Raw genomic sequence first — 24326 nt, 5'->3', positions numbered from 1 at the left:
AAGAAATTGGTTTTCCGCAACTGGTGAAGTTTTTTATTTTACTGGTCATCCTTTAAATATAATAAAGGGCTCACTAAAGGCATCTAATCCGCAAGCCCATACCATGACAAACTTGAGGAGGTATTTCAAAGGTATTTAATAAAAGCCGAAAGTTATAAGTAAGTGTAAATTCTTCTCGGTTACCTCTAAATCTATGGGCTCGGTAGGATGCCAGTTCATACATATCTGTTATTTTAGGAAAATAGGAATGGGATCTTTTTGCAGACACCTGCGGACATCGAGGCTAGGGATAATCATTCATTCAAGATCTTCCAATGATTTTCGGAACAAACGAAGAAACTTATAGTGATAGCAACATGATAGCAAAGTGATCTTGGTCTGAGGATCATTCACTTCACTTTATAGGTGTACGTAGTAGTACTTCCAACTTCTTTGGTCAACAGTCTGTTTATAATTGTTTTTTTTTAATCAATTACGATTTTTTTAATAATTGTCTATAGTTCTGTCTTATTCTGTATGGCAAATAAATGCCAAATTTGCAACTTATATATTGGACATACATATTGGATAATTATCTCGAAATTTCAGAAAATTGTACAAGTGAATTTAAACAAAACTAGGCTATTCCAAAATGAGTAAAGCCGGCGATGGAAAGACCTCACGTAAACCTTATGAGGAGATCGGTGCCATGTTTAATGGAAACGAGGTTTACTTTGCTATTATTTTCAGCTGGAATTTTTTGAGCGCATCATCCAAAGCTGGAGCCTGACTTAAATACGATGCTTGTACGGTTTATTTGTAATGTACCATTCGAGGCGATTTTGTTACAATCAAATGTTAGGCGACACGGACTAACTTGTACTGTGTGTTTGTAATGTATCATTCGATATCTTGGCTCAAGTGTGTTCCATTTTTAATCAAAATTCAATGATCAAAATGAAACCTGCACTGACTTGTAATGTAACACTCAAAGGAAATTCTAGAAAATACCGACAGTTGAGTGGAGCACGCGACGCTCGCCGCGAATGATACATTACAAACTAACGTTATAAGTCAGTCTTTGGTTTGACTTGAGTTGAGAGTTGAGAGCAAAAACTCGATACATTACATCAACATGTTACAAGTCAGTCTCCAGTTTTATTTTCCGTTGAAGGTCCCATGTCCCCAACATGTCCAGGTTCAGATGCAAAAAAACTGCACCTCACAAAAAAATCACAGAAATAGTGAGAACAAATTTCCAGTAGTTCTGTACTAAGGTATTTTATTTAGTCGCAGAACAGGATTGTGCTTTTAGATTTAATAGTAAATTAATATATTTAACGTTTTAAGGTAAAAATTAGAATACCAAAGAGCACTTCCAAACCATCCAAACTAACTCCGTCTCAACAAAAGCTGCAAAATCTATGTACTTGTGACGACGATCGTTCAGTTTGCTCAGAGACCTGTGGGTTTCCCGGGAAAGACGACGGGGCGCCGGCTAATAGGCTGAACTTTCAGGTTACATTGTTAAATACCTTTAAAAGTAGTCACATAAAAAAGAGATTGCTATGTAGTGACGATTTCAATATATTTTTAACTGATTCGTTATTTAATAAGTTTTATAACGAAAACGACCTAGTATTTTCCGTAAGAAAAAGGGACAAAATGTGATTCAGCACTAATTTGTTCTTTTGAGATTAGCTGATTTCAGCGGTTGTCTCCAAAAGAGTAATTTCTAATTATTGTTTTCCTAGCCATTATACTTACCTACGCAAATCTATTGCACTCCGTAGATCTGAAAAGCTAAAATGAAGAGTGTGTCTGCGAAAACAGTGATTCTGCAACTGCATTACACTTCATTGAGTTTGGTTCCTATAAAACCGACACTTGTCGGAATCGCTGTAATTTCACATTCCTACTTTTCAGCAGCGCGGAAATGCATCCACTGGGCAACACAAAGCTATACAGGTTCATAAACAGTAGCTAGGTACATCATTATCCATATTATAAATGCGAGAGTGTTTTTGTTTGTTGGTTTATGGTTTGTCCTTCAATCATGTTACAACGGAGCAACGGGTCAACGTGATTTTTAGCATGGGTATTGTTAAAGACCTGGAAAATTATATAGGCTACTTTTTATCCCAAAAAATCAAATAGTTCCCACCGGACGTTTAAAAAGTTAAATCCACGCGGACGAAGTCGCGGGCATCAGCTAGTGTAAAAATAAAAACAACATATTTTAACCGCAATGATTAGTGCCTCTTTGCTAGCGACTAATGCATTCCTTGCAACTATCATCTTGAATGTCGGGTATCATCACTAAAATGATAAATGATAGTTCTAGATCCTTGTTCATTTCTTACCAGATACCGGACGATATTTGCGAGGCTCTCACACAGAGGAACGCTCTCAATTCAGAATTAACTTATAGCAAGAAGGAAGTTCACGATAACCTCTGCACCACATGTAACGTTACGCCTAAAAACGCTCCGAAAGGCGTAGAAGCGCAGAAGGTGCTTCATCCGGACAAGGACGTGTTCTTGTTGAAGATCGGCAAGCAAACTGATGAGCCCAATCGCACTGGAAACATTGAGGTTACCTAGAAATCATATTTGGATAGCTTCATCCGCGTAGATTTGGGTTTTAAAAAACCTGTGGGAGCTCTTTGATTTTCCAGGATATGAAGTACCCTATGTTTCTCTCTATAAGCTATCTCAGTACCTGTCAAGATCGAATCAGTGGATGAGGTACCTAGCAGTCCTAACCCGGGCGCAACCAACGGAGTTTTTGCTCGGCATCTTTAGAGTTCTTCCGGCAGTAACTCGGGAATGATGCTTTTCCAGATAAAGTAAATTAATAATCTTAATTATGCTGTTAGATCCGTTTCCGAGTAATCAATTACATCCATCATACTTAATATTATAAATGCGAAAAATGAAAGTGTCTGCCTATCAGTACACGTCCTATCAGTTTATTAACCGATTTTGAAGAAATTTTGAATAGATCCTACGGGATTTTTAATCCAGTTGTACGAAATCACAGAATTCATATTTGATACAGCTGACATCCTGCCGACGGACAGAGGCCAGATAATTTTTATCCCAGAAAATCAAAGAGTTCCCACGGGGTTTTCAAAAATCTAAATCCGCGCGGTCGAAGAATTATTCTAATAATAAGTAGGTATCAGTAATCTGCCGACAAAATTTTTAGCAATGTTAATATATTTCGTCAAAAATGTTGTGGAATTATTGGACAACTAGCTTATGCTTGCGACTTCGTCCGCGTGGACTACACGAATTTCAAACCCCTATTTCACCCCCTTAGGGGTTGAATTTTCAAAAATCCTTTCTTAGCGGATATCTACTCGTACGTCATGATAGCCAGCGGCATGCCAAATTTCAGCCCGATCCGCCGAGTAGTTTGAGCTGTGCGTTGATAGATCAGTCAGTCAGTCAGTCACTTTTTCATTTTATATATTTAGATAATAATTAATTTAAGAAAGGGTAAGAACTAAAATACCTATAGATTGATATTATTAATATTCAGGTAGAGTTAGTGACTCCACGAGCGCCTGCCAAAGCAAAACCAGCAACGCATTCCTGCAAACAAATACAATGCGAAGAAGATGACTTGCCATGCTGCATGCCATGTAGAAATTGTCGGACAGTTTATCCCAAAAAGAAAAAGATGAAAAAATCTAAATCTTTCCTGTAAACATAAAAATATTGATGTTTGATGATGTATTTGTGCATTTTTGAAAAAGATAATTACCAAACATTATCTACTTCATCCTCTACTATTCTCCTGTATTATAAAATGAAGATACAAAATAAAGATAAGTAAAAATTGCCATACTACTATTGATATTTCAATCAGCGCATTACTTGCTACAGGAATAACGCTTAACAGATGTTCCTGTGGTAGTGGAGTGGTGCGGGAGGGTGTGATAATGTGACGTGAAAGCTCAATGATTCTTCAACTTGTCACCCTCCCGCACCACTCCACTACCGCAGGAGCCTCCTCACTCAGTGATGTACTATATTGTCCGTTCATTGTAACTTGACGCGTAACGCGTAAATATGTTGGCCCCATTGCTTATTTGCTTTATTTCTTAGAACTTAGGCTTGGATGAATAGGTAATTAGGGTATATTATTGTCATTACTGTCTATCTGCTAGCTTTTCACGGCCTATCCATCTATTCGTTCCGTTCGAATTTGACGAAATTTGGTACAGAGATAGCTTGCTTCCCGGGAAAGGACATAGGCTACGTTTTATCCCGGAAAATCAAATAGTTCCCACGGGATTTTTAAAAACAATAAGCGCTTTAGAAGCGATTTTTGTTTTAATTTGATTTGATTGCAATTATACGATTCTATGATATTTCGTTGGTCCAGTTATTGATCTAGTAGGTATAATATTAATCGGACGCCTATCATAATTACGCTCTCGACTGCATCTCCTAGGTGCAAGGTGTAGGCAAGGGCTGTGAAGGGAGATGTTGTTTACCAAAGCCACGTGCCTCCATCAAGCCTCCCTACGCCTACGCTGCCTACCTACGTGCTTCTCAGATAAAATCAATAAGTTGCATTGCACTGAGGGGAAGCGGGGATAAGCCATTTTAACGTAACAGACTTCAGGGGGGGGGGGGGAATAACTAATACATCCAATATCAATGATAGTGTAAATAGGTACCTATGTAAAAAGTACACCCTACTAGCAGGCAATATGTGCAATCACCACACAACAAAGTCGCGCTGGCTCTCTATTATCATGAAAGCACAACCTTTACTAATGAAATATTTGACGTTTAGTGTGTTTCTTTGTCTGCTTCTAAGGACCTATCTTTTTTGCATGGTACTTATTGTATTTATTTAAATATATAAAAGGAAAAGGTGACTAACTGACTGACTGACTGATCTATCAACGCACTGCTCAAACTACTGGACGGATCTTGCTTAAATTTTGCATGCAGATAGCTATTATGACGTAGATATCCGGTAAGATAGGGTTTTTGAAAATACAACACGTAAGGGGGTAAAATAGGGGTTTGAAATTTGTGTAGTCCACGCGGATGAAGTTGCGGGGATAAACTAGTATTTACTAAAATGGGAACATCTGTGTGGAGATTCTTTTAAAATTACAGAATGGCTGACAAGACTGTAGTTTATAGAGTCTTCACGGTTTAATAAGCAGACAGTATAGTACGCGACAGGTCGTGATGGCAATCAGGGTATGAGGTGGAGGCACGCCCCGCACACCCACACGTCACCCACGCTATCCCGCACCGGGTTAGTGCGGAGGCTGTGCGGGTGTGCGGGGCGTCTCCACCCCGATTCCGATCTTGATTTGTCATGTACTATAGCTACCCTTGCAGCATGAGGTTGAGGAGTTGGAACTTGGAGTATAGTGATAAAGTTTATACCTGATAACCACGATATCTATGTATTCAAAATCGGCAGACCCCCAGTAATCAGTGATTACTTATCAGTTATCACCGTTTAGATGAGCAATGGAGCAGTACCACTGCAGCAGCATCTTGAGAGTTTGAGCACCTTGAGTTTATATTTTGTTGTATTTTTAAACTCATTTTGCACTACGGGATATAATCATCATCATCGTGATCAACCCATCGCCGGCTCACTACAGAGCACGGGTCTCCTGTCAGAGTGAGAAGGGTTTTGGTCATAGTCTACCAAGCTGGCCAAGTGCGGATTGGCGGACTTCACACACCTTTGAGAACATTATGGAGAATATACGGGATATAATATATGTATGTTATTAAATCGGTCAAAATATACATTCTACGTTACAATAATTCGCAGAGCTAAAAATTGGTACGAATGTTGGGAACACCAATATTGACCGGACTATAATATAATCTATAATAATCCATAGTGTGAAATTAGCTTGAGACCTAATTAATGAACGTCCCTGAGTGTGGCTGTAAGAGTCATCTTTGGTTGGTTTCCTAAACAAGAATTTTAGTTTTGAACCACCCCGCTGAAATAAAGCACTCCTGTAACTTGCGCAGTTCAGTTAGTAAGTAGAAAGCTCCACCGCAGCAGTTATGCAACACGCTTACAGTATCTACTGATTTGATTGAATCTCAAAAGATGGCGCCGCTCAATTTACTTATGGTAGGTACGTACAGGTACATTCAATTTTTTATTTATTTTTAAAAGAAATACGAAAGAACTATTGAAATAAGAAATATATTGATATAAGAATGGACTAAGAGCCAGCGCATGCCTGACCTTCGTTATTTAATAAAAGCTGAATGTTTCTCTGCGTATTGTGATCCCCAACACTAGGACGAAAGTTTTTCTTTTTTTGGATCATGGTGTCTTTTGGAGAGAACTGGTACCTGGTAAAGGTGTAAATCTCCTTTCTTCTTCTTATGTAAAATTATAAAGTCTATTTTTTTACATTTTCTTCAGAATAGTATTAGAAATGACGTCATGCATTGCCAGACACTAGTAGGTATCATGGCAGCCCGCTACCAGACACCATTAAAATTTAAAAGTTTAAAAGTTTAAGTGTCTGGTCAGAAATTTGAACCGTTATAGAAATAACAGGAATTCACGGTAGATACCTACGTACACATAAAATTATCGAACTGAAAGTAAAACAATGATTCTTATAGAATGACGCAACACAAATAATAGTTTTCATTTTCAGGCATCGTAATACATCCCCACTCATTCCAGTAACCCACAAGTCGGAACTAGGTCTGCGTTCTGCGTTGCATCAGCCAGTCACAGAACCGCAAATTTTCGTTTTAATTTAATGTTTTTTTTTTTTTGTTTTTTTAATAGAATAAGCAAAAAAAGCTGTGATAGCCTAGTGGTTAGCACGTCCGCCTTCTTATCGGAGGTCGGGGGTTCGATCCCGGGCACGCACCTCTAACTTTTCGGAGTTATACGCGTTTTAATTAATTAAATATCACTTGCTTTAACGCTGAAGGAAAACATCGTGAGGAAACCTGCATGCCTGAGAGTTCTCCATAATATTCTCAAAGGTGTGTGAAGTCTACCAATCCGCACATGGCCAGCGTGGTAGACTATGGCCAAAACCCTTCTCACTCTGAGAGGAGACTCGTGCTCTATAGTGAGCCGGTTATGGGTTGATCATGATGATGAATAGAATAATTGTAAATATCTACTTAATTAAATTTATTCATTCATGAAAAAAAAAATTATTTGTCAGTTGTTGACTAATAATATCTTTTTACTAGTAGGCAGTAAGTAGGAAACTAACAGATACCTACACGTTAAACTGACACAGTTTTATGTTACAAGATTACTGGAAAATGTACCTACCTACTTATTATAATGAGAGAACTAAAAATAATGCCGGTGACTAATACAATCTACCTAGCTAGCTAGCTATATCGTGCCAACCAATATGCGTGTGAACAAGAATGACGGACACTTATCATAATAAGTAAGTGTACATTTTATTTCAAGAATATTTTAGACATTAATTATTTTGCAACATGTTTTTACCATAATATTACCGTGATGTCACATGCATTAGTACAATACCTACCTCGTATAGATCATTGTTATATAAAGATACGATATTATTAGTCGTGTTGTTATAAGGGTTATTTCTATAGTTCTATTATGCTTCCTCAGTCCTCACGAAGGAAGCACCCTTCCTATTCTATTAAGTCGTGTAACCAAAGCTTCGCCATATGTTCGCATTTTCGTCATCATATCGCATCGCCACATCGTCGCGTCGTGTCGGTCAACTCCGCAGTCCCCACTGACGCAATTTCGGTCTCACTTGCCTCGGGTCTTTCGCATCCATACTTGCTTTAGCTGCCAACTGCCAAGTGCCAACGCTCATTCCGTATTAAACCAGCCCATGTGCTGGTTGTGTGTTTCACTCTATTTATAAATACACGTGGCTCAGTGGTTTTGTTTATATTCTAACCTTAAAACTTATAGAATTTCATGAATTCTTACTGCTGTGTCCGACGGTAAAAATTTCGGTAAGTGTTTCTGTCATATTTTTGTATTTATAAAGAAAACAATCGCGTGTAGTGTTACTTAAGTCATGAATTTTTATTAGGAATCGAGTACACCTTTGGTAGAGTTTGAACAAAGTGTAAAATACAATAATTTTAAAAAAAATTGAGAGAATTATAATTCTAGTGAACAGAAGTACATTACGCGGCAGAAAGGTAATGTATATAGACCTTTAGAAGGAGATAGCGGATTTGCAGAGCATTGTCTCTATCATTGAGACTTGAGACCGACAAAACATCATATAGTTATGAGTGACAGAGACAGCGCTCTACAAAGCTGAAATGTCATTCTAAAGGCCGATGTAGGTACATTATTTTCTACCGCGTAGTGTATACCGATTACTGATTAGTAGTTCCTAATTACTGTACTTTTACTATAATAATAATAAAAAATAATTAAGGAATTCATAGAATTGTGATTGCTGCTGCCTTTTAATGAGCGACATAGGGCGAACTTACTTAGGGCCGATTTTTCAATCGTCAAATAACTAAATGATTTGGATGAAAAGATACTATTATTTTGTTATACCACTAGAGTACAGAAATCGTTAACCTTGGCATTAAAACTAGAAATACTGGGTTCGATACGTTAAATTATAAAGGAAACTAATACCTACCTATGGTAGAGAAGGTAAGAAAGATAATGATGGTTATAGTGTGGCATGGTACATTTTGGCGTGGTGAGGTCCAACTCGTATGCAGAAATTGAAGCTGGTATACGCGGACATAATTATTTTATTTTAAAACTACCTACCTACATTAATAGTATGTATAGTATGTATGTAAGTATAAGACTACAGAGGAATGTGCAGTGCTCAGACAAGCCGCCAAGCGCTTACGAGCACGAAGAAACCAATATTGTGTTTTTTTTCTGTTTGTGTGGAAAAAAAAAAAAAAAAAAAAAAAAAAAAAAAAAAAAAAAAAAAAAAAAAAAAAAAAAAAAAAAAAAAGTGACGATGACATTGATAATGACGATGATGAAGTATTTATGAACATAATGCTTTTATTTTATTTTATTCAGATACAAGTTAGCCCACGACTGTAATCTCACCGGTAAATGACGATGCAGTCTAAGATGGAAGCGGGCTAACCTGGAAGGTGTATGGCAGTTTTTAATAAACCCTTTGGTTTATACACGGCATCGTACCGGCTTGCTAAATCGTTTGGCGGTACAGCTTTGCCAGTAGGGTGGTAACTAACCACGGCCGAAGCCTCCCACCAGACCAGACCCAAAATTAAGAAATTATAAAATTCCAAATCCCTGCCAGGAATCGAACTCGGAACCTCCCACTAATAAGACCACAGCGCTTACCACTGCGCCAGGGAAATAAACAAACATTTAGAATATTCCGTAAGGTGTACGAGTAGGTATATCATTGGTATGGTTTCATAATTTCCTTGTAACATTTACTTACGTACAGTTCAAAATTTTACTGGATACGTTACAACCAAAGACATTTTATTGGTTAAAACTTACAACGTGATATTAAGAAATGGTCATGCATTGTTTCAGTAGGGCAATTATTATAATAGTTGAGGTCGATGACTTCCGGATTCCATTCACAGTCAGTCTTCAGTCTACCAACTACACACACCTCATTCTGACCATTACACGTCATTACACGACTTTCATTGATCCACTTTATTTATACATTAGTCTTTATGGACATACATACTCGTAATTGTTTAACGCAATGGTTATTTAGGTCTTTCAGTTAAATTTAACATTTAGATAATATGTATCCACTCCTCAGCATATTGATAAAATATGTTCTTCATAATCAGTATTGCATGAGCTGTGAAAATGATACCAGCACTTATTGCACTTTCGGTAAAGTCCAATCTTAATACTGAATCAAATAACAGAGTCTGAGTCTTAATTTTTATAATATGATAACTCATTGAACAATTTCAATAGTTTTGTAAGCAGCCAGAACAATCGCAGGGGCCAAACATCTGCCAGACACATTTTAGTGTCAGCCACCTCATACTCTGGACCTGGATATCGGCAAATAAAAATCATCGAATTACAATTATGCAATAATTATGCTGTATTTGTAGAACCAGAAACACCTTGTACATAGTTCTTTTACATTCTTTCTTATCTGGGGTCGCGTAGGATACGATCGCAGCACGTCAATTCCATTTTCATTTACAAAAAATATACCTACGCCAGAGATGCATTGTGAATTGAAAATTTAAATTGAATTGAAATATGCTTTACTGTACACCATCATAAAAATTAATTGTGTCTGTTTGTCTGTAATGAAAACAAAATGGCAGCTCTCCTGAAGAGATTGGTGGTAGTTGGATTGGATACCTCTTTCTCGTCCTCGCATTGGAATGGGAAAGTGGCTTCTCTTAACTTTCTAAAATATGAAATAATAACATCATTATTCCAATGAAATGCTTATTATGATAAAAGATCAAGTTTTAAATGGATTAGGTACACGAAAAGCTACACTCCGTCGTCCCTTCATTCAGCTTTACCTTGTTTTCTCTTTTCTCTCATTCGCATTCGCTTTACTCGGCTTTGTAGGCTTACTTTATACGGGACTTCCATCACGGGCTTCTGACTTCACGTTTTTACAAAAAACACTAGCAGTAGATAGAGCCAACAAGCCTGATTAGAGTCGGAGTCGATAGTGGATAATCTAAATTTCGGTGACTGACTGACTGATCTATCAACGCACAGCTCAAACTACTGGACGGATCGGGCTGAAATTGGCATGCAGATAGCTATTATGACGGAGGCATCCACTAAGAAAGGATTTTTGAAAATTCAACCCCTAAGGCGGTGAAATTTGTGTAGTCCACGCGGACGAAGTCGCGAGCATAAGCTAGTTCGACTATAAATAAAACTCTCAAAGATGAGTGAACGACGACACAGGAAGAAGAGAATATTTTTAAGTGAAACTATAATATACTTACTTAATAAATATTTATCTTGGTTAGCAGCTATCTTTCAAGTCTAAAAATTACACTTGCTGAAGGCCACACACTCTCGTTCCATATCCTATTTATGTCATCTTTTAAAAAATCTGTCAAGTTAAGTATAAAATATGGAGTCCAACTCGCACAGTTCGTACTCGCACTTGACCGACCTAGACAGCCGAGGCTTAGTAATAGGATCAGGTTGGCACCCTTCGGAACCCTAAAAATTCAGCTTTCGTATGTTTTTTTCTGAAAAACTTGAAAAGTATTCGATGGATTGGCTGAAAAAGAAGAGTGTTTTCATCATCATCGTCATGATCAACCCATCGCCGGCTCACTGCAGAGCACGGGTCTCCTCTCAGATTGAGAAGGGTTTGGCCATAGTCTACCACGCTGGCCATGTGCGAATTGGTAGACTTAACACACCTTTGAGAACATTATGGAGGACTCTCAGGCATGCAGGTTTCCTCACGATGTTTTCCTTGACCGTTCAAGCAAGTGATATTTAATTACTTAAAACGCACATAACTCCGAAAAGTTAGAGGTGCGTGCCTGGGATCGAATCCCCGACCTCCGATTAGAAGGCGGACTAGGAAGGCTATCACAGCTTTTGTGTTTTCATACTAATTTGTATATTTTTTTCCGAAGGTTCTATGGGAACGGGATTTTTTACTACATAATAAAATTAAGTATCAGAATGAGCTAGAGTACAACGTGGCCGGGTGTATACATAAAATGTATTCTAGGAATTACAATAGAAAGAGATAGATTTGCTACAACACAAAAATTTATTTTGTGCTTACAGCTAGGAACAAGTTTTATTAATAAAAATAATAAAGATTGTTCGGCACTAGTGCAAGTTCATTGCCTACTAATACCTACTTATCAAGCTTTATATACTTACAATACTTATGTTATTTATTATGATAAGTATATAACGATATATGAAACAAACTTATGTGATAACTAAATAGTCTATAAAATTAATGAAATCTTAATTGCGTCAATATAATATTAGATAATAAATTGACCACATTAAAATGCATAATAATATGTAAGACACGTGTATAGTACGTCCGCGGCAGAAAGTAATATACATCGGCCTTTAAAATGACATTTCGGCTTTGTAGAGCGTTGTCTCTGTCACTCATACCTATATACCGTGTATATACCTAAAAGAGGATAATATTAAAAAACAAGATTTTTTAAAATAAGAAATTAGTAACGTCTCGCTGGACGGAAAGCGATTAACGACGTCACAAGGCGTAAACGACAAATATTATACATTTTTTTAACATAAAAATATTTTCCCGCAGAAATTACTCTACTAATTTCAAAATATTAAAAAAAATGTCGTTTATGGATTTTTGAACGTTTGAGTTTTGACTTCATTAATCACCTTTCGGCCTTTCGCACAGCGTAATGTTCATGTTAAAAATAAATAAAATCGTAGAGCGGAGCGAGGACAATAATTAATCTATGATAAAATCATATATTTTTTAATTATAATTATTATAGTTGCATACTACTACCGCTATATAAAAAATCACATTATTTTATTACTACAGTCCAAGCCCCTATTGCGTATTTCACATCTTCAACGTATCAATACGCCATCGATTAGGTCAATACCAAGTCGAATTGTTACAGTTTATAATTTGATAAAAACACGCGTCACAAACCGAGACAAAAGCCTGCACATGTTGTTATCGATTGTACAAACTACGATTCACTTTTTATAGTTTTATCCAGTGAGGTACTGGTTTCATCCAACGTTAAATTCATATCTCAACTAATTTATTTACTAACTCATAATAATGTTCCACATTCTTATCAACGTCTTCATAATATATTATTATACTTGTACTTATAAACATACATTCGTAAATGTAGAGTCGCTACATGATACCATGTAGGTACCAAGAAAATAAATTCAGCCTCATACACATTGCATAATAAGCTGTGATAGCCTAGTGGTTAGGACGTCCGCCTTCTAATCGGAGGTCGGGGGCTCGATTTCGGGCTTACACCTCTAACTTTTCGAAGTTATGTGCGTTTTAAGCAATTAAATATCACTTGCTTTAACGGTGAAGGAACACATCGTGAGGAAACCTGCATGCCTGAGAGTTCTCCATAATGTTCTCAAAGGTATGCGAAGTCTACCAATCCGCACATGGCCAGCGTGGTAGACTATGGCCAAAACCCTTCTCGCTCGGAGACCCGTGCTCTGTAGTGAGCCGGGGATGGGTTGATGATGATGATGATTGATGACATATTGCGACTATAGCAATTTGATGGCCACTACTTTCGTGCTAAGGGAGAATATCTTATTTATTGCAGGCCAGAAATATAAAGCACTTTCAACGATCGCTCATAATAAGTGACCTAGATATTTATTTAGTTTCAAATGAGGTGAACAGAAGTTTATACCGAGTACTTTGCTCTAGTTAACATAAATTATAATTAAATGCGTGTAATACAGATTACTACTTTTACTTATTTGTACCTAATGTGTTAAAAATTTACGTGTACTTACAAAAAAACCAATTTGGTTTAAAAATAATAGGTTCTAGGACTCCCAAGCTATTTTTAGGTAGGATGATTTCTCGCTCGCTTCGCTCTGTACTTTATTGAAAACTTTGATACATATATATATTGTATATATCACTTTTTGTAGACAATCAAACCCATCGGTACGGTATTTTTCAAACATTAAAAAAAATACATGCCAAAACAGTCGAAACAAAAATATATTTACCTTCTGCATTATTTTTGACTTAGATGTACTCAAAACACGTTTACAGGTGTTTAAATTAAAAAAAAAACAACTGGATGTTGCTGAGGTTACTACCGTATGTGCAATACATGTAAATACATGTTTTAGCGTTGTCACCAGCAGGGCGATTGTCTAAAACCTGCATCAATCATTATAACAATCTCAATTGTTCTGATTGGCTGAATTTGTGCGATTCTTGTTGCAACAATGCATTGTGGCCAATAGTGAGCGAGCATTAACCAATCAGAGATGATTGCGATCGTGACATTGTAGCTGTCAAACAACCGCGGTAGGGCCACAGGCCACGATTCAAATATCACTAATCCAAAAAGAAAAATCTTTGGTGTATTAATTGCATCTATTGCATCTATCTGCCCCACTTCCCCCTACTTTCTCCATTTTTCAATATATTATTATAATTCAAATCACAGGATCATTATTATAATTAGTTCTGATAAGTACATTGTTACCTACCTACATTAGACCTACTTAATTATCATAAATTATAAACTCTTTATCGCATTCCCAAGTGTATTCAGACTTGCACTTAGGTAATAATTTTAAATAATACGGCATAAAATTAGGCAACAATTTTGTTTACACATACCTAATTATTTAATTACATAGTTTGAAATTTGATAAATAATAGGGATTAAATAATTTAATTTAAAATAAGGGGGTAAGGGGGTGCACTAACATCTTAACACCCCAAATGTCAACCTCACTAGCACGCGGTGCCCCCTGCGAATCAGCGAACGAGGATATGACGACCGAAGAATGGCGGGATAACCATTCCAAATGGCTTGGCTTTAAATAACACAGACCAGAGACGGGCAGCAGCGTCACTGGTGCGAAATGGCCTACAGCCCTGCGCTGACCAACCCGCCTGCCCAGCGTGGTCAGTATGGGCATTACTTCTAATGAGCAGCGCCAACAGACAAAGGCCCCCAGTTCCCGGCAGCCCTGCTATTCCCGATTAAGGTGGTGGGGAGCGGGTGGATGAGGAAGGCTGAGGACCGTGTTTGGTGGCGTGCTCTTGGAAAGGCCTATGTCCAGCAGTGGACGCAAACAGGCTGATGGATTGGATTGGATTGGAAATAATTTATTTGAAATTTATACCTACATACAAATACTCACTGAAGTAGTTATTTAGTCTATAGGTACTAAGTAATTCTAATAACACTGAGGAGATGGAGATTAAAACTATGCAATTAAACTACTGATCAAAATACTTTTTTTTCTTTGACTGACTTTAGTCCACTGAAAGCAAATATGAACTAATTTCAAGCCTAAAATGTGCTAAAAATGAGGCCAAAGGTCGTGGTTTCTATCAAATCCCTTCAATTTCAGTAAAGTTTCAGCAGATTTCATTGAGTTTTTGCGGATTGCAAAGTCATCGCCGTTATAGCAAAGTTTTATTTATCAGCTAGAAATATATAACTGTTAGGATTTCATGTGCACCTACAGGTCTTTTTAATCCTTTTTATCAGTTTAATCATCTCAGTATCTGTTTCCATATTCCATATTACCTAAATACTGCATAACGACATAATTATCTTTATTATAATTAGCAGGTATATTGTCATAAAAGGTTGAAAGATAAACGAAAGCTATCGAAAGACGACGGATTTTGCTGGCATGATATAAGTAACTATTCAATAATGATTATTCAGTTCCGTAATTCTGATACAAATAATGAATAATCCCATAAATCCAGAAAAACTTTTGAATGTTATTAGATGTTTTCTAAGTAAAACTACTACTCCAGAAATGCTTAACGCTAGACAACGTCGTGTCTTTTTAATTTTAAGTTAATTAGCAGTAGCAATAAAAATCACGATCTCACGATTTTATTTTTCTTTCATGGCTAAAGTATTATAATAAAGTTACTTACTTTACTCTTTCTTGAACTCATCAACAGGTAGATTTACATAATATATATTTTATTACACATGACTGTGTTTTGTTTTATTGTTCTTTCCTTATAACTTGAGATGTAATTAGGTTTTAGGTACATTTGTTATCTTGTGACGCCAATCAATATGTTTTCCTACTGTGTATGCTTATATTTACTTGCGTATTAGATAAGTATTATTACAGATATGTATAGAGGGTTGTTCTATTCTACAACATTTACCGTAGTAACCATTTGTATAATTTTTAAAAATCTCAAAAAAAATAACGAAATAAATAGAGTTGGTACCTATGCTTACCGACTTTGGAGGGTTATTGCCGAATGTAGGTAGTTAGTAGTTACTATAGTCCACGACAGGTTGAGATGGCAATCAGCGTATGAGACGCCCCGCACACCCGCACGTCACCCGCGTTCGCCCGAACCGTTCCCTCGCCGATTGGCATTTCAACATGTTGAGTACTATAAGTATGCTTTGCAGGTTCCATAATAATATGATTATTATGGAACCTGCAACTCTACATTAAACCTACTGGTGAGTAGTAACAATTCCCCTCACTGTAGAGTTTTCCTTTTCTTTAAAATTGACGGCATGTTTCCTTAACTCAAACTCCTCTGTCTCTACATACTAGGTAATTTTCGCCTCACTGACTGCTCCCAAAATAACACCTTGTACACATCACATGAGAAGAGACCTAAAGCACCGGAAACCGGCATTTTGTTAAAGACGTATATTAGCCACGTCATTATATTAATACATAAGTGCCATTATTGTGCTTTATTATTGTGACATCGTTGTTACAACTGTATCAACCAGACCACAGACATCAGATAATAAATACCTACTTTATTGATAAACTTACTGTGAGAACTCAGTATCAAACTAATATTATAAAGGCGAGAGTTTGTATGTACGAGTATGTGTGGATGCTTATTACTCTTTCACGCAAAAACTACTAGACGGATTTGACTTTGGAATGGAGATACATTTATACATATCATGATCAACCCATCGCCGGCTCACTGCAGAGCACTGGTCTCGTCCTACCTACCTGCCAAATTTCATGATTCTAGGTCAACGGGAAGTACCCTGTAGGTTTCTTGACAGACAGACAGACAGACAGACAGACAACAAAGTGATCCTATAAGGGTTCCGTTTTTCCTTTTGAGGTACGGAACCCTAAAAACGGAGCCCTTATAGGATCACTTTGTTGTCTGTCTGTCGGTCTGTGAAGAAACCTACTAGGGTACTTCCCGTTGACCTAGAATCATGAAATTTGGCGGGTAGGTAGGTCTTATAGCAGACATTTGGAATCTGAAATCTGAAATCCGTGAGTTTGTTAAAGATAACTATATCAAGTGGGGTATCATACGAAAAGACTTCGCCTGTGCATTCTAAAACAGATTTTTATTTATTTTTATGCACCATAGTTTTTGAACGTTACTGTTATACGTACTGTTACTACGTAAATAAACGTTATTTTATTTATTAGGTATATTCGAGCGATAAAACCAATTTCATACTGTAATCGGCCTTGCTGCGCAGGTGACGTTTACCGATTACAATATTTATATTGTTATCGGATTGTATTATCCAGGGCTGGCGATAGGGAGTGGCAAAAGTTTTCTAGACCCCCAGCGTAGGTAGGTACGCTGGGGTCTAGGAGCCTTTGCCTTTGATTAAAAGTAGCTTTTTTCACTCTCCATGTCTTTAACTTTACCTATGCCCTAGATTGAAGGACAAACCAATAAACCAACAAACAAACACTCTTTCGCATTCATAATATCTGTGGTAGTGATGTGTCAACATAACATTACCGTACCCTAACAGACTAGCGGTAGCACATGTTTAAATCACATCCCAAGAAATAAATGTTGGACGCATGGGCAATAGGAGGACCCCAAGAATCAGTAAAGAAGACGTGCGGATCCTGAATTTTGTATCGCCGCGCCGGCCGGGTCCTAATAAGTTGGTAGCGCCTCGTATAGTTTACTCTAGCCCCGTTAAATCATAGAAATCTCTGAAACAGTTACGTTAATGTTACTAAATTTATCTAGGTACATACTATATTATAAAGCGGTAGCCCTTGTGCTACTATAACTTATACTTGTTAATATTATGAGACATCTACCTTAGCATACTTTTACAAACATTCCTTATTTACTTAAATATTTAACAAAATCACACCTGAAGAATATCTTCAATAAGATTTACATACAAATCCTTGAGCCCATGTTACTTTGAGTATATCACGCCCTACATCCTAATAATTCAGCCAGAGGAGGTAGTGCTGTTATAATAAAAGAGAGTATTTGTCACTACGAAGAAAGTAAATAAATCCAAGCAGTGGCAGTAAATATTAAAACAGAACGATACCCAATTACAATTGTAGCCATATACTGCCCACCAAGGCATTCTCTAAAAAAATATGAATACGTGCGTTTCTTGAGACAATATGGACACAGATTTATAATTGGTGGAGATTTTAACGCCAAAAATATTTTCTGGGGCTCCAGACTAACAACAACAAAAGGTAAAGAATTGCTGAGTGCGATCAAAGACTTGGGATGCGACGCGATCAGTACAGGTATGCCGACCTATTGGCCTACTGATCCTCAAAAAACTCCAGATCTGATAGACTTCTTTATAACTAAGAACATCTCACCAAGGTACCTAAATATTGAAGGAAAACATGACATGAATTCGGACCATTCACCAATATTGTTAATATTGAATAAACATAACATTGCATTCAAAGAAACCAAGATAACTCTAGTGAATAACAATACAGACTGGGAAAGCTTTAAAATAGAGTTAGACAGTACTATAAACCTAAAGGTCCCCTTAAAATGCCAAGACCAGCTCAATATGGAAGTAGCTAAATTTATAACAGACATACAAAAATCAGCCTGGAATAATACGCCATCGATAAAAAAAGGAGTAAGGGTACCACCTATCCTAAGGAAATTATACAGCTCATTAGAACAAAGAGAAAGCAGAGAAAAAAATGGCATGCCTCGAGATCGCCACAAGACAAAAGAATACTGAACAAACTCGCGAAAACAATCAAGAAAGCAATCAAAAGTCATAATGACACTAAGTTAAATGATTACCTACGAAGCTTGACCAATGACCGAGAAATTGACTATTCTCTTTGGAAAGTAACAGGTAATCTAAAAAGACCTATCACACATATACCACCTATTAAAGAATCAAATGGAAAATGGGCTATTAGGGGGCTATCAATAACATTCAAAAAGCTAATAGATTCGCTCAGCATCTGGAAGATATATTCCAACCAAATGAGGGCCATACAATTGAGTTCAGTGAGAATGAAGAAAGACAAGATGACCTGCAAAATATCAGACTTGTGACACCAAAGGAAGTATCTGAAGAAATAAAGTTCAATTTAAGCAAAAAAAAATCTCCAGGATATGATCTCATTACCGGAGAAATTTTAAAAAACCTACCTCGGAAAGCTTTAGTGAAACTTACCAATCTCATAAATGCATCATTTAGACTAAGACATGTACCTGAGTTATGGAAAGTTGCTGAAGTTATTATGATCGCTAAACCGGGGAAACCACCCCATGAAACAACATCATACAGACCAATCTCTTTATTACCAGTTATTTCAAAATTATTTGAAAAACTGTTACTCAAAAGAATAAAACCTATACTAGAGGAGAGAAAATTAATACCAGATCACCAATTTGGATTCCGTGAAAAACACTCAACGATAGATCAAGTCCACAGAATTACTGACATAATAGAGAAATCATTAGAAAATAAGAAAGTGTGTTCTACAGTCTTTTTAGACGTAGCGCAAGCTTTCGATAAAGTGTGGCACGAAGGGCTTATCTATAAACTCAGAAATATGCTACCAAAGTCATTTGCAGATATTCTTGAATCATACATCTCAAATAGATGGTTTAGAGTTCGTCAAGAAGATGCGTATTCTGAACTCAAGGAAATTAAAGCTGGGGTACCACAAGGAAGTGTCTTAGGTCCGGTTCTGTACTTATTATACACCTGTGATATTCCAGCACTAGAAAATAACACTATTGCAACATTCGCTGATGATACTGCCATAATAGCAACTGGAGAAAGTCACGAAGAAGCAGTAGAAAAAGTTCAAGCTGCCATAAATAAAGTCAACGATTGGACTATAAAGTGGCGAATTAAGCTAAACGAGTCGAAATCTATGCATATAGATTTTACCAATAAGTTACCAAAATATCACCCAATTTATCTAAATTGGCAACTTATTCCCTACGTAAATACAGCGAAGTACTTGGGTATGACGCTTGACGCAAAGCTTCGATGGAAAGCTCATGTTAAAAAGAAACGTGAGGAGTTAGAATTACGCTACAAAAAAATGTATTGGCTGCTTGGAAGGCATTCCACGCTCTCATTACATAATAAACTTATGCTATACAAGCAAGTTCTGATGCCTGTATGGACGTATGGTATACAACTCTGGGGGTGTACTAAACCGACCAATGTTCAAGTAATACAGAGATTCCAGAACAAAGTACTCAGGGAAATAACAAATGCACCCTGGTATGTAAGAAATCACGATCTCCACAGGGACCTTAAGATAGAGTTCGTAAACAAAATCATCCAAAAGTACGCAGAAGCTCACCAACATCGACTTCGCCATCATGTTAATTTGGAGGCTGTGAAGCTTCTAGATAACATGGATATCAAAAGGAGGCTCAAAAGAACCAAGCCGTTCGAATTAGTGTTAAAAAGTACATAAGTGCAGCGTTTGTGTAATAGTGCTTGTGCTACTTTATTTTTCTAGGTCACAAGAACATAGTGAACTGTAAGTACGTGTTAGAATAAACTAAGGACAGTTATTGGACTGTAAATTAGATTTAAAAATTAATCATAAGTAGAAGTTTAAGCTAGAATAATATTACTTATTAGCCCATAGGCTAGATGGTAGTAGTAATAAAGCTGCCATTTTATAATGGTGCTTTATGGTAGGAAAAAAAAAAAAAAAAAAAAATGTTACTTTGAAACTACACATTTTACGGAAATCTGGCAAACATGGTACATACATCCTTTGTCCAAAAAAAATATGTCAGGGTTTCCATTGTAAACACCTTGTCTTCCCATATTCATACAAATAAATTATTTCATTTCATTTCATGGACACGGCTATTTGTTTCTATAACGTACCTATTCACAAAATTTCACTGAGTTTGATTGATTCAAATGAGAAACAAACTACGTTTGTGTGAAGAGTGCGGGAGAGAGCGATATGGGAAACAGCCGTGTTCGCCATTAGCACAGTTTTACCTGTTATCTCCCAAAGCCACCACGATCCATACAAACGTTCCTCCCAGTATTGCGGGCAATGCGCAGAGAAACTTTCAGCTTTTATAAATTAACAAAGGTCTGGCACGCGCTGGCTCTTAGTCCATTAGGTATGTAATGTAATTTGCATTTTCAAGTGACATAAGAATAGAATTTGTTTGTTGGAGCGTAAAGTAGGTAATTAGGTACCTACCTATTTATTCTAACATGTCAGCAAAAAGCTACTCTTTCAAATGAAAGTAAGTAGCGGAACTTTTCATTGATTTATCTGAAAAACGAATGTGGGCGATGAAAGGCAAAATTTTAGAATGTAGGTTATTGACCTAACTTCAGAGTAGATAAATAAGTACCAGACTTAAAGCGGCGTCGTTCACTCTGGCGGCCTCTCTCCAGTAAACTTGACAGTGCATGACAAGTTGACTTACCAGTGGTAGATAAGATGCATTTGACGATTCAAAAGTACTTATAAGTAAAAGTTTAATTGAACCACTAGCCTTATTATAAATGCGTTAAAAGTGTTTGTTTTTTAGTTTGTCCTTCAAGCACGTTGCAATGGAGCAACGGATTGACGAGATTTTTTGCATAGATACAGTTAAAAACTTGGAAACTTGGAAAGGAAAAAAGTGACATATGCTACTTTTTATCCCGGAAAATCCAAGTGATCCCACAGGATTTTTTAAACTTAAATCCACGCGGACAAAGTCGCGGGCATCATTTAGTTTGAATAAATGGTTTTGACTTTAGTTAAAACATGTAGGTTTTCTCTGTAATGCCCCCCCACTAAAGGTTCTCAGAAATTCCATCCGATTGAAGTTGAGCGGGTCAACTAGTAAAAAATATTTTGTGTGTTGTATTATTTATACATAATTTTATAAAGTAGGTAACAATTCTAGTTATAAGTAATTTTATTTTTACTAACTAAAGGTAACATAATGTAACATGTGAACCTCACACATAAAAACAAAACAAAAAATAACATAGGTATGTACTAACAAAACTAACATAAAGTAAAGGTAAAAACAAAATGTAGAATAAATAAATAGGTAGTTGTAAGAAAGTATATTGTATTTAAAGATAAGGAAATAAATAAATATAGGCTTAATAATAAGAATAATAAATTATTTATATCATGCACACTGCTAACTATTACACCATCAAGTTTACTGGACGCCGCTTCAAGTCCGCTGCAAACTTGACGGTAAACTTGATCGTGTATGGCCAGCGTAAGAATCATAAACATAATAGGTACATTCAGCAAAATAATAATACGTATGTAAAGAAGCATTTTGACTGTTTTTCATCACAGTCAAAATGCTTGATTACTCGATCGTTGACCTCATTCGTTTTACGTGTTCAATATGAAACGTGTACCAGCTTACTCGAGGCAGCGAGCGGTGTGTTAGTGGAAAAAGTGTGAGTCGGGCCTCGCTTTTTTAGGGTTCCGTCGGTTCCGTACATTTATGAACAACATTAGTAATTTTGGTGTATGAAGAAGAAGACGTCACAAGAAACGGTATAAAACTGATATCTCCCGTAATTCTTTATTTTTTAAGATTAAAAAAATATTTGTACTGTAGGTACTCAATGAGTTCTAGACAATGATACCCTGGGTTACCCCACAAGCTGGGTACCTGCGAAAAAAAATCCGTGCGATTTTCATGCGACCCCCTGAAAAACAATTTAATTTCGGATTTGGGTCACCGTTCTACACCAAATACAAAAATTTCAGTTTGTAACGTATTTTCTCTACGAGTTACAGCCCTAGGTGATATGCGGATAGGCAGACAGACAGCAGAATGACACTAATAGCGTTCCGTGTTTACCCTTTGAGTGCGGAACTCTAAAAAGCCTATCTATCTATCTACCACGATTGATGGGTACGATTATTTTAAATTATCGATATTTTCATCCAGTTTCATGCAACTGGTCGTGTGGTGACAACGGGAATATAGTATATTCAATATACATACCTAACTAAATCAAAATCATCTTAATAATCGTGGGCGTGGCAGGTACGTAGGTAGTAGCAACCCGTTACTTACATTTTATTTATTAATCGCTATTCATAATTTAAATGCGAAAGTGTGTTTGTTTGTTGGTTTATTGGTTTGTTGGTTTGTCCTTCAGTCACGTCGCAACGGTGCAATGGATTGACGTGATGTTTTGTATGGGTATAGAGAGTGACATAAGTTACTTTTTATCCCGGAAAATTAGAGTTCTCACGAGATTTTTAAAAACCTAAATCCGCGCGTACGAAGTCGCGGGCAATAGCTAGTATTTCTAATACTTACCCACCGACACAAATCGGAGGACATTTAAAAAAATACTTACTTACCTACATGTTATTCTGTTACTGATAATGGATCTGTTCATTCATTTGGTTCACATGCAGAATCTGATAAGTAGCACCTACCATTTCTTTTAACTAAAACCCTATAGATTTATAGGGTTTTAGTTAAAAGAAATGAAACTCAACACAAGCACGAAAAGGCTGTTGTACTACTTTCCCACATAAAATCAATACTGATGACTTCATTTCAGTACTTCTATGAACGAGCTATAGACTAACTTTAGAACTAAATATTCCATTTGATTAGGTAGGTACGGTCTGTCTACATAGACCTAATTATTCAAATTACCTAGGTCTAAAATATTATGAACTAGATGATGCCCGCGACTTAGTCCGTGCGGATTTAGGTTTTTTCCCGCGGGAACTCTTTAATTTTCCGGGATAAAAAGGAGCCTATATGTCCTTCCCCTGGATGGATCAGCACTATATCATCATCTTACAAATGCATCAACCTACCATCAAAAAGTGGAATTTATTACCTATTTTGAATAAACTATTTGACTTTGTTTTTGGATGTAAGCTAACTCTGTACTAAATTTCACCGGCCAAGTGCGAGTCAGACTCGCGCACCAAGGGTTCCGTACTACAGACGTAGTTTTTCGACATTTGGCACGATAAACCAAAAACTATTATGCATAAAAAACTCTTTTAAAATGTACAGGTAAAGCCCTTTCATTATGATACCCCATTCGGTATAGTCGGTATAGTAATCTTACTTTAAAAGATGAAAATACTAATTATTTGCTCATGAACACATTTCTAGGGTTCCGTACCTCAAAAGGAAAAACGGAACCCTTATAGGATCACTTTGTTGTCTGTCTGTCTGTCTGTCCGTCTGTCTGTCAAGGAACCTACAGGGTACTTCCCGTTGACCTAGAATCATGAAATTTGGAAGGTAGGTAGATCTTATAGCTGACATTTGGGGAAAAATCTGAAAACCGAATTTAGGGTTAGATCACACAAAAAAAAATTATGGTCATGAACTAATAATTGGTATTTTCAACTTTCGAAGTGAG

General features: G+C 36.7%; 2 protein-coding genes across 2 annotated transcripts in view; both read left to right on the top strand.

Annotated features, from left to right (window-relative positions):
- Window positions 1-585: 585 nt before the first annotated feature.
- LOC117995832 (uncharacterized) lies at window positions 586-3697 on the top strand. Its single transcript, XM_034983850.2, has 4 exons — window positions 586-706; window positions 1330-1497; window positions 2346-2573; window positions 3526-3697. Exons 1-4 carry the CDS (start codon window positions 632-634, stop codon window positions 3691-3693), a joined length of 639 nt encoding a protein of 212 aa, XP_034839741.1. The 5' UTR covers window positions 586-631; the 3' UTR covers window positions 3694-3697.
- A 4063-nt stretch (window positions 3698-7760) lies between these two features.
- The window catches only part of path (solute carrier family 36 member pathetic), a 31943-nt gene continuing 15377 nt past the window's right edge, over window positions 7761-24326 (top strand). The window contains exon 1 of the mRNA XM_034983847.2: window positions 7761-7976. The gene's annotated coding sequence lies outside the window, so the exon portion shown is untranslated. The remainder of the gene's footprint in view (window positions 7977-24326) is intronic.

Source organism: Maniola hyperantus, chromosome Z (genome assembly GCF_902806685.2).
Source record: "Maniola hyperantus chromosome Z, iAphHyp1.2, whole genome shotgun sequence".
Taxonomy (NCBI): Eukaryota; Metazoa; Arthropoda; class Insecta; order Lepidoptera; family Nymphalidae; genus Maniola; species Maniola hyperantus.
Note: the sequence above shows the minus strand (reverse complement) of the source record. Positions and strands in the feature narration are given on the sequence as shown.

Excerpts from the sequence above, each read along its gene's own strand:
- LOC117995832 (XM_034983850.2), top strand. The coding sequence starts at position 632 with ATGAGTAAAGCCGGCGATGGAAAGACCTCACGTAAACCTTATGAGGAG. Across the intron at positions 1,498-2,345 it reads CTAATAGGCTGAACTTTCAG|ATACCGGACGATATTTGCGA; the intron begins GTTACATTGTTA and ends ATTTCTTACCAG. Across the intron at positions 2,574-3,525 it reads ATCGCACTGGAAACATTGAG|GTAGAGTTAGTGACTCCACG; the intron begins GTTACCTAGAAA and ends ATTAATATTCAG.